The sequence below is a fragment of the Anoplophora glabripennis genome, unplaced genomic scaffold, assembly GCF_000390285.2.
Source record: "Anoplophora glabripennis isolate ALB-LARVAE unplaced genomic scaffold, Agla_2.0 scaffold64, whole genome shotgun sequence".
Lineage (NCBI taxonomy): Eukaryota > Metazoa > Arthropoda > Insecta > Coleoptera > Cerambycidae > Anoplophora > Anoplophora glabripennis.
The window spans coordinates 13,612-25,960 of NW_019416216.1; the positions used below are offsets into that span (position 1 = coordinate 13,612).

Below are 12,349 nucleotides of genomic sequence, written 5' to 3' on the forward strand. Positions count from 1 at the left end.
AAGAATTATTGTTCTACACTTGTCCAAAGCTTATAAAGCTTTGTTTTTCTCAAATGTTTTATTTTTCAGACAAATAAATACCTACTTGGTTATTTTAGAAAGAAATTAAAAAAACTTGCCATGACATTTATGAACTACCCCTTCAGTAAATGAAACTCAAGTATTACTACATTTACTAGTTATGAAATGAGTGCTTATTTGAAATTATCTTGTTCCTTATTTTTATGTCATTATTTTCATTCGAAAACAATGTAAAATCTTTGTAGCATTATTTCAAAACGCATGTACAATTTTTTACTCCGTGTTAAAGTTTTAATAATTCAAACAAATTATTTTTTATTAATTATTGAATAAAATCAAATAATGTTCTTCGATACTGGAATATAGGTACACAAAAGGTATTTAGCACCACAGACAAGATTCTTATTTGTTGATGAAAACAAATATTCTATGGGCTGTGAATTACACCGCACTAATACCTATTAAATAGCTGGTAATAAATAATTATCCAAACAAAGATATGTCTAAATATAATTAATTCAAAAACCTGACATACTGAAGTTGTAAAAAATGCAAATATTCAAAGAAACAGCCTATATCCTTGTTGTCATATTATTTATTTAAAATTACAACTGCTCATGGGAAAATCTCAGTTACATCACCCTTGACAGGACTAACCACGTAAAAAATAGCTACTAGAAAGGAATCTTTTTGTTTCCACATTTTCTATTATCCAAGAACATTAATCACGTTTAGTAAAATTTTTTAAATTGTACCTATGTATTTTTAATTTGTTTGAATCAGCTGAATACCTATAAAGTAAAAAAATTGTAGAATTATCACAAAAATTATGAATATGTAGTAAGATGAAGTAAAAACAAATAAATAAGGTATATAATATTTAAATATCATGGTGAAACTCAGTATTTTAAAATCTACGTTTTTTTACATAAGGAGGTATATCGGGGTCCGAAAGAAGTGAAGAGCGCAGGGGGGTCCTATGCTTTTCTTATGAGACTAAAACCCGCTGCCAATTTGAAAAAATTAAATTCTATTGAAATTATTTGCGATAAACATTATCTATATAGCAAAGAAATTTACTCATATGCGCATAGCATACATATTGACTAATTAACAACATAAAAATATCATATTTAAGTAGTTTTAAATTATATTTAATGAATGCATAAAGACTATGTAGATATGGCAATAGCGCAAAGAATTGACTAGCAGTTGTACACTTTGAACCTACAGACCTCGGACATCGGAGATATTGCGCGTTAAATTCGGGTAAAGATGCGTACGCGTTCAAAAATGTATTGTGTTTAAACTATGTACAATATAATTATTATATGTAGCAAATATATCGTATTATCCTCGCGAAGATTTGTATCCTTTATTTCAAATCCGTAAATCATGAGAACTGGTAAAACAACGAGCATTATGTTGATTTAGTTCTAAAGAAATGAAATGACACTCGCGCCCATCTCTCGTCCAAGTCAAAGAAAATGTTGGATGCAATTTTGAAGGTTCTGTGATAGAAATTACATTATTACTCACTGTTCTTAATCTCTATTTGAGTAATGTTACAAAAGTTTTGCAACTATAACTAATTTTTTAGATATAAAGTTTGCTGAGAAATATTTCTGTTCCTTTGTTATTCCGTACAAATGCTTTTATCTCCAGTATTACTAATTATATTAATCAAGCAAAGAAAACTTTATGTAACCCTAAATATTACTGGGTAATGATTACGATGTTTTTATAAAGCATTAAATATATTAAAAGGATTTATCAACTGAATTTTGTATTCCATTAAATATATCACAGCTTCCTAGTCTTTTTTATTTATTCTAGTTTTTTAAAAACATTACAAAACATCATCTGTTGTGGATAATTTATTGTTGATAACATTGTACATGGGATTTAGGAAAAATGTATATGTTTGAAATCAAATATGACGCACAGAGGGAGCACACTGGCTAATACGCTATATAAACTTCAAGTACATCTGTGCATTTGAGTAAACCCGATATACCTCCTTAAGTATTATCTGTTAACTGAAATTTGTAACATTTTTCCAAAAGCTTCCATATTTTTTAATTTGATTATTGACTGCATATCGGGTAGATAGTGAAACAAAGTATAGTTTTCATCTGTTACCACATAGTCCGGAGAAATCCAGACGTCTCAGACAGTTAGAGGGGTGCAAAAATCCAGTTAGCCCTAACGAACTTAGATTTACGTTGGGTGTGTCAACCGGTGGCAGAATGAAATAAAACTAACTAAAGCTAGCACTTACCGACAGTTGAGAGCAATTAGACCGCACTGGTTTCCCGCTTTTTTCGACCTGCAACAAAACAATTGTTCTTTCTGGTGAAACTGAACAAACAACTGGAGGCAAGTGGAAGTCTTCGTGGCAATTAACGAGCTGGAAAATTCTCACGCGAAGCGATTAACAATGTAAGCTTATTTTATTTGTATGAGAAAAATACTTCTTTAAGGTGATGAATCGAGGGCTAAGTTGATATCGATACTGCCAAGAAGACTAGGAAATGTACAGTGTACTGTGGAAGGTCGTTTAGTATTTTGATGAGAGGTACACTTCATGAGAAACCGATTACACAAAATTCACACAAATGACATGTAAGTGTGAGTAATGAGAATAACAAATTATGGGGTAATAATAACAATGGGGTTTGTAACATTAACATAAGTGCTCCTTTTGATGTACTAATTACGAAAATTATGTAATTAAGCATTTAATGATTGTTACATAATTACATAGCATTGTTCTAATTTGAAAGAATTGTTCACTTTTAATTTTGGTTCAATATTTACTGAGGTCACAGGCACATATTTAAAACAATCCAAGTTTTTAATAGATGCTATTTTTACTAATGGTGGTGAACCATCCACTACATCACATTTTAGTAAACCCACTATCCGCGTCATTGTACAATACCATGCACATGTCTACCTTTGATCTGAAGCTTCCCATCGATCAATTTATTCCATACGTAGCTAGCGGTCGCCTAATGCCTGCCCTATCGGCCTGGCGTCCCGGTGAATAGTCAAGGTTTTTTGCTAATGGACATTCTCGTTCCTGCGTGTGTTTAATGTTAACGCTTTGCTTGGTCGAGTGTATGGCACGTGTTTTTATGGCAGTCAATAGCATTGTGTATTGTGAGGATAGAGCGGCATACGGCTCGAGCACAGCTAACAGTTTATACAGAGTGATTGTTAATACAGTCACTTTCAGTCAGCTCTTGGTATTCATTCAATTCGTTGATATTTTGAATATTAAGGTATGTCTTCAATTTCTTGAATTATCCTGAGAAAGAAGAAACTCGAGGTAGTCGCTTTCTTTCATATTAATTAACTTAATGGAAATTAACAGATTTGCGAAGAATCTAGTAAACCTGTCGTCAATTTTATAGTTTACAAAACTTCTGAGGTACACAACAATTTTATATTCATCCTTATTTGTTACGTATGGAATGACATGATTTCTATTTGACACTTTGGATTACATAAACTATAAATAAAATATAAAATGTTTCATGCTGTTCTACAAAGTTCTAATAATGAATTACTAACATTAAAATATAAGGCAACATATTGTAATCATTCAAAAGCTATATATCCGTTATGCATGAACGAGTAAAAATTGATGAGGTATTGAGTAACCCAATGTTAATACAATATGGAGTACCGCAAGGTACTATACTAGGTCTTATCCTTTATATATAAATGGAATGTCTTCATTACTAAACAAAGGGGATATTTGATGGCTTTCTGGATGTAACTAAATGGGGGAGATTGACTTAATACTTGTAAAGAAGTGGTTTGATTACAAATTGTTTAACAACTGAAAAAACTCACCATATGCTTTTCAATTGTAATTGAACTGTAACGGGACGCGTGGTAATTTATTTGTTAGTTCTCGGAACGGATGGGCCAAAAAGTAAAATATTTCAGTCAACACTAAGTGTCGAAAAGTTAAAGGTTCTCAATTAGGTATTTTTTTTAACAAGTTCACTTAGACTGTCGGGGCCATGTGTTGAGCATCTGGTACAAAGAGAAAAATCGATATTTCTAATAACGCGCGAAATGCATTCGAAAGAACACGTAGGAATTCCGAGATATTTAAATAAGTTGTTAAATTGATAATAATTGGAAAGTAATACATCAAATAGCTGGTTTTTAGGCGGAATCTCCAAGCTATAAAAATAGAATAAATGAGATTCACTAATCCGTCCCGTATTGCTACACGGAGTCACTAGAGGAAGGCTAGACTTGGAAGTCCAGTTAATCACAGAATTATTTATATAAATGTAATTTTATTCCATTAGATAACTATTAACATGGCATCGTTATGCCAAAGCGTCCCGATATTCAAGGTTCCCGCCAGTAAGATAAGCACAGAAACGTCTGAATTAAGAAGAAAATTCTGAACAATATCGATCCAACATCAGACGAATTTATCGTGAGGTGATTTCATTCTACAGTAAAGTTTAGAAAACGAAACCAACAGTATCCATATTACATTTATCGTGTACAAGTAGGTACTGTAATCAGAATTCAAATAAGAAAAACCCAGAGAAGTTATATTTAAAACCATAAATAGAATTTTGTGTGACATGTGAAAACATGTCTCATAATTTGTAAAGTTATAAAGGGTGTACTCTTTGGAAAAATACAGTGTATAGATGAGAATTCTCCATTGCATAACAAATGTATCTAATATTTCACAATTGATAAGCATATTACACTCTGGCAAATTAAAAAAAAATGTGTAATTCACGACACAATATTAAGGGATTATAAAAGTTTACCCCACCAATTAAACCAAAAATAACAAATTTAACCAGCTAACATCCTGCAACTTGTAACGACAACGATTATTCTTTATTTCTGTTCCTCCTAATCCGGTTCGCCATCAATTTCAGCGTTTGAATAATTAATAAATTTTCGAGCACCGCTGCAGATATTAAGAACAGCCACTCTTCCCTTTATGAATAACAGTAAAGCGGTGCTAATATATCTGCACCTGAACACTGTAATAAAAGTGTCCATAAACACAAAGAGCAATTACCATACCGAAATAAAAAATAACTGTGATGACCCTCTGGGGGTTCCCAAAATGCGGGGTGGCGTCCGTAAAGGATCATGTAAGAGCTCTTTATTTTTATGGTATAGCGAGAAATATTACAATCTCGGGCCATTGTTTCCCACTGGTTTGTATAAGCGTACGCCCTCGGGCAGTCGATGTATTTTTATGGTTAACAAAGTTCGAATAAATTTATACCTAACCGTTGTAATATGCATAATTCACTCTTTATTAATGTCGAATATTACAAAAGCCATAAGGCTTCTTCAGGTGTCCTGTAAATCTAAAACAAATTATTTAAAATAAGAATGAATGAATTTGTCGCCATCCTGAGGTGCAATTTTCCTGAATTTCCTGAATAATAGAAGAAAAATCTCGTAAACATACAGAAACAATAAATTGTATGTTGCGAAATGCATAAGGTTAAAGAAAATTCAATGAAAACCTTACAGTAGGTAACCCATTTTAAATTTTTCTAATTCAATAACCAAATTGATATAACTAAATAACAAATAATATACAACAAGGGACAAGATAAAAAACAACGTCTAAATAGAGCCCAAAACATTGACTTAGATAAGGTAGAACTATTTCAGATGGACTACTCGCTGTGTTTCCACCTGCTGTGCCAAGAAGTTGTCGCGAATCCAAGACAGAGGCTCTCTAGATCACGATAGTGAGATTCTTTACCTAGAATCGTAGTCCAACTACAAAGCAAAACCTTCAAGGCTTACTTGATTCTGGGGCCACACAAAAATTCATCAGAGCCAATCAAATGCCTTCCCATGATGTACAAGCAAATTCCTATATTTATATCCCGGTTTGTGGGAAACAAGATGTGAAATCTCAAGTTCCACATCAGCGGTCGAGAGTTCAAAGTGTCGTTCCACATCATTCCAGGGTTGAATGAAGAAGCAATTTTATTCTATGAGCCCAATTCTTGGTCTAAAAGAATGCTCTTCTAGACTACTAACGTCGGCACAGGCACAACAAACCGTATAAACATATATTGGGTTCCATAATTCCAACCACGGCACCTTTTGGCCGAAAAGCTCAGTATATCCACACATACATTTTTTTCAAAATGGAAGATATCAGTGTCTTCACAAACATCCAAATTCATTTGTACTGGTCTCTCTTACTCTTAACAGAAGTATCGACTTCATAAATTAATTAATAAAGATATAATTACAGTCACAGTTCCAATATAAGTCTAACTCTATGAAAACAAATTTGTCCGTTGTATATAAAAACAGCCTCGTTGTGGGGAGCCTTTTATGTAGCTGACAGATTTCAACCATTGACATCAAAGAAACTTAGGAAAGCGGGCGAGCTAAAAATACATTTCCGGTGATTGAAGTTGTATTTTGTTCGTGTAGATTGATGGTTCAAAACAAACATATTACCAGGAAAAATATTTACCTTTGAATAAGATCCTAAATTATTAAGTGGATTCGGAACTCATTAAAACTGATTTAATCATTTCAAATCCCAGTATTAATTTTTTAGTAATATCAACATCATTCATTCTACCGAGAAGGGAAGACATCAGATTTGTGTAGAATATGTAGTATTATTGCTCTTTTCATCTCATCGTCATAACAAACAAAACAATGAGACAATTTTTTTAGAAATATAAAAATATCTTGACATAATGTTGAAAATATTCAAGGTAGTAGAAAAAATGTTTGACTGACATTCCAACTGACTGTGAATAAAATATGATTGTGTATCTCCTCCTACACAAAAATCAATAATTTTAATATAGAGAGTGCAATCTAACACTCAAACAAACAATTTTTTGTCTCCCGAAAATTAATGAAAATCTCTTGTTTTTGTGGAGAAACTGCAATAATTGAAATGAAAATCATTGTAAAGTTAGAATATTCTGTCATCATCAAAAAAAAAAAAATTACAATATTGTTGGCAGATCTTTCCTAAGAAAGATAAGTGCCGATACATTTAGGTTGATTCTCTTAAACGAATTGTTAATTTTTCAGAAGCTTTGAAATCTAGTACAACTCTAAAACCTGTAGAGTATACAAGTAGGTGCGGCAAGCATCATCAACCTATTAACTTGTTACAATGTGGGAAACCTTTAAAAAAATCACATCCCTATAAATCTACAGCTTCATTGAACGATTCCAAATAAAGAAAATAATTGCAGTCCCTTGATATATATGCGGGCAAATTTACGATTTAATGATAAAATAACAACAGTGTCTCAATAACGATTCCAAATAAAGAAAATCGTTTCAGTCCCTTCATACATATGGAACATTTACGTTATAATGGTAAAATAACAACAATTCCTCAATAAAGGCTATGAATTCATTTATGGTTATAAGGACGTTCTACGGAATTTATACAATTCCGTAATTGGAAGAGGATTAAATATAAAATATTCTTTCAATATGTCTCCGCATCGTAGAGGAATGCCGTATTGTTGTATTCTGCTTAAAGCCATAACGATGTAGTTGAAATGACGTTCTTCGGACTCGATAGAAGAATGTACACTATTTATAAATAGTTGTGGTAATATAATTATTAAACAAAGCTACCATAATGTTTACATTTAAAATTTTAACATTATTATTGTTTCGCTTTTTTTACTCAAATGTTTTTACAGATATTTTGTGTAAGGGATTGTAACTACCCACAGCATAGAGATATTTTTTTGTGGAACAAAACTTAACAGTTCATTTAATGCGTGTTCACAGAAACAAATAAGCAAGCATTATGACTTTAGTTTCGCAAGACCTCATTATGTATCGATCCTATAAATGACTGCATGTAATAAAAATGCAAATATAGGTACTATTCGTTCTTTTTTTGAGCAATAAAACGCAATCTCCATCGTGCACCAATTTCTTCATCGAGTTCCATTCCTATATTTGTATCGGATTTTTATAAATCTTCAGAGGTCTTACTTGGAGTCATACAATGTTTCACTCTATACTTCATAAATTCTAATAATCTGCGACGATTTTCGCCATTCGACTGCTCGATTTCGCTGATCATAAAATAAAGTGTACTAGATTACCTACTTGTCTGCAACAAATCAATATTTACGACAAGGCTCCGGTCTTTACAAAATGTGATACAGCGCTGTATAGATACTAACTGGAATATATGTTGTATCGGCAAGATATTTATTTTATTTAAACACATTTTTTAAATGGACAGAAATATGGTTATTTCCATTGACAGTGGTTATTTGCCAAAATGAAGATATAATTGACGGAAACCTAAATTAGCATCAACTTAACATTTTAACTCTCAATAACTGTACATTGAAATTGTAAATGAAATTGTATTAACATAGTTGCATGGAACACTTCCAAAAACCCGTGAAGTTTTGAAAAAATTGGGGAAAAATAGGTTTTTGTAAACAAATTCCCAAAAACAGGTGCAAGTGAATAAAACAAATGCAAATCCATGTTTAGAAATGGTCTTAATAACTGATTAAGTTGTATTATGCGTATTTTATTTGTATATTCATAGCTACTAACATTGTCTTTGGTATTTTTTTGTTGGAAAGAAATAGAACTCTGAAAAAAAATGACCCAGAATCAATAAAAATTGGAACGTGTACCTTTTATTGTTTAAGTTTCTGGCAAAATTGTTAGTGAACACATGAAGTCGTTTACTATTATTAGGGTATTTTGGGATGTGTACTCATATGTACGCTTAGTAAATATGATTAAACATACTAAATGACCTCTCAATGCAGTAACAATGAACTAATGGACATGGTGGTAATATATGGAGCCACTGTGAAAACTGTAACATAATTGCACATATTTAAGTACAGCGATTTATGGAAACATTTGTAAACAGAATCAGCCGAAGTATGGTCAGCGGTTTCAAAAATGTTTCTTCGTGTTACTGTGATTAGTTGGCATATAAAAAATATATTATTTTTGCAAAAAATGTCCGTCAATAGAATTTCCGCACTCTCCAGCTATCCCTGCATTTAAAATTTGGGTTGTATTATAACACATCATGACAAAATTTTTGCACTTTTGAGCACTGTTGCAGTTTCTAGCAACTTATACACACAACGATTTTTGTTTCAAAGTGATTGAAAACCAAATGTCACAGTTTTGTTATTTTGCTCATTCCAGAGAGTTAGGAAATTGTACGCCATTTTTCATTCCGAAGAGTTGACAGTATCGTGCAAGGTAACATGTTGTAGTAAACACTTTGTGGTTATACAAAATGGAACGGTATACGAGTTAATTGTGAAAATTCATTACAATTACGGAGAGTTTGTAGCTGAGACTGTGCGCAAATTACGTGGAATTTTCGATAGAAGGAACCCCCGAAGGATCTGTGAAAAGATTAGTTGCCAAATTTGATCAAACAGATTCGATTGTAGACAATAAAAAACGAGCCGGCCTATTACTGGTCGGTCAACCGAAAATATTGCTTCATGGGTATTTTTTTTCTTATTTTGACGAGTGGCTTAAAATTTGTTACACTATTTTTTGACAAAATCTTCATTTGTTATTTACCTTCCTCATTCGTTTTGCAATAAAATGTTCCTGTCGATACAACAGATTGGGTATTCGTTTTTGTTATGTTAACTGTTATGGAAAACGTTATTATTTATTTATCGCCTATGAAAATTCAATTACAATGAACAAATGGATCTAATTAGTAATTATTCCATTTCACAATTTTATAAATCTAAAACGTCCCAGATGTGCTAATTGACGATTTGTTCACGATTTTAATGGAGAGAACAGCATATTTTGTCCGTGTAACTGTCGGTAACATTTTTGTGATAAACTCAAAATAATTCCACGCCTAAATATTTTACTATTAAATGACAAGCCAATATTTGTTTTAATTAAACGTGCTGTGACAAGCGACAAAACGCTGCAAATTAATTGAGTTTGATGAGTGTAATTAGTATGTGCGTTGTTAAACGCTCAGCTTTAATTTGTAATAATAACTTTCTCTAATTTAGTCCGTTGATATTCCTGTCTGTAAGCGTCAGGACATATTTTAATTGCGAGTGGAATGCCTACGCCTAGGTAACAGTTATATAGTTCTATTCTCTAATATAAATCTAAATCTGCATATTTTTATACTGAATACTCCATCAGCTTAATATCCAAAATAAAAAAGAAACACAGGTTAAATTCAAATTAATATAATAATTTTTGTATACAAAAATACATTTAATAGTTATTTAAACAAAGTTATACAAGATACAATTTGATATATTTAACAAAATGTATAAAGATATGACAAAATATGTGAACAAAAGGAAACATTTGCATTATTACCAACACAACATAAAATTATATAGGCAAGCATAAAGCTTCATACCACGTCATTCTTGTGATGTATTTTAATTTCTGAATATTTTATACGCCTTCATAAAGCAAAATGTGAATGATGAGTTTAAACATGAATGAATAATTTTAAAGATTCTCTGCTGAAAACATTTTTATAGCTACACGTGTACTGAATGTAAGGTAAATTTATTATTTTATTTTCCTCCAAATTTAATACCATACAAATAATGTATCTGTCAAATAAATGTTATTTTTAAGCGAGGGTGGAAATTGCTTATGATTTTATTTCTACTCTACCAGGTGACTCAAAGTATCTATTAGATTATTTCAGAACCTACTTCGATTTAAATTCTGGCACTAGGGCTTTTGTGTGTGCTCTTTTCAAATCTAATAATTTTGTTCCTGTAACACTTCCGGTTTACCGGAAGTTGATGTCAACTTTATTATTTTGAATGGAACACTCCGTATATTTTTACATTTTTGGATTATACGCTTTATTTTAAGGTGACTTTCATCAAATTTCCCTATTCCTAAAGTAATCCGTTTTTTAGATATTTAGCTTTTTAGGATTTTTTTTTTAAATTAGAACCTACTTTAAAGCCGTGCGCATTCTACAGTTAGATAAAGCAACAATATTTGCAGGAGCAGGAGCTAAATATCGAAGCTGCATGACTATTTCCTGAGACTTGCCGAATATTATACAAGGTGGTGATAATTCAATACCAAGTTTGGTCCACTGGAAACAATCTAAACTTGATTTTTTATTACGGAACACCCCCTATATTTTTTCAAATATGGATGTGCCATTTTATTTTCTTTTCATCCATACCTACTATGGTTCCCTATACCCTCTTCTAGTTTTTATGTTATTTAAAGTCATTTGGGTACTCTACTGAAACAAATTAATATTATTATTATTACAAATTCGTACTTAACTGTGGGGGTGGCTGTGAAAATTTTAGCGCGACTTCAAAACAATTTGTGATTAGGAAATTGTTGTTGCACCAGTTTAAAACAAAATGGATAGAAATAATTTCAGTACAGTACCCAAATAACTTTAAATAACATAAAAAATAGAAGAGATAAGTGTAGGAAACCATGAAAAGAGAATAAAATGGCATATCCAAATTTGAAAAAATATACGGGGTGTTCTATTACAAAAAATCAAGTTTAGATGGTTTCCAGTGGACCAAACTCGGTATTGAATTATCACCACCCTGTATAAGATTCGGTAACTCTGAGGATATGGTTATAATTTTTTATTTTTTTTTTCCTAAAAAGCTAAATATGTATCTCGAAAACGGATAATTTTAGGAATAGGGAAACTTGATGAAAGTGACCTTACAATTAAACGTAGAATCCGAAAATGTAAAAATATACAGAGTGTTTTAAAATAACAAGGTGGATGACAACTTCCGGTATAATAACAAATGTTACAGGAACAAAATTAGATTTGAAAAGAGCGCTCCCAAAAACTCTAATGTGCCAATTTTCAAAATTTAAATCGAAGTAGGTTCTGAAATAATCTAATAGGTCACTCACATTGAGCCACACCGTATATATCCTACAATAGGGTCAAATGAAAAATGAGGTCTGTTCAGAAAATAACTGAACTTTATATTTTTAAGTTTTATTATTAATTTTATACATTAATTGGCCCTTGTCTCCTTCAAAGTACTTCCCTATTTTTCCCAGCGGTGTTTTCATTTCGTGAAGCAGTCCTGGATAGCTTTATTTGAAATGGCCTTTAAAGTCTGGGCTCGATTTGCTTTGATGTGATCAATAGTCTAAAAATGGCGTCCTTTAAGCACTGATTTTAATTTCGGAAATAAGAAAGAAATCAGATCTGGCAAGTAAGGAGGGAGGTAATCTGAATTTTGGCACAAAGCTCAGTGTACGGGCTCATTGTCATGGTGCAAGAACCATG

At 31.8% G+C, this 12,349-nt stretch overlaps 1 protein-coding gene across 1 annotated transcript in view; it reads right to left on the bottom strand.

Moving 5' to 3' along the window:
* Positions 1-2,302: 2,302 nt before the first annotated feature.
* The window catches only part of LOC108906690, a gene marked incomplete at its 3' end in the record, with an annotated part of 175,344 nt that continues 165,297 nt past the window's right edge, over positions 2,303-12,349 (bottom strand). Inside the window, exon 6 of the mRNA XM_018710023.1 lies at positions 2,303-2,350. Within this exon, the coding sequence (XP_018565539.1) occupies positions 2,303-2,350 (48 nt within the window). The remainder of the gene's footprint in view (positions 2,351-12,349) is intronic.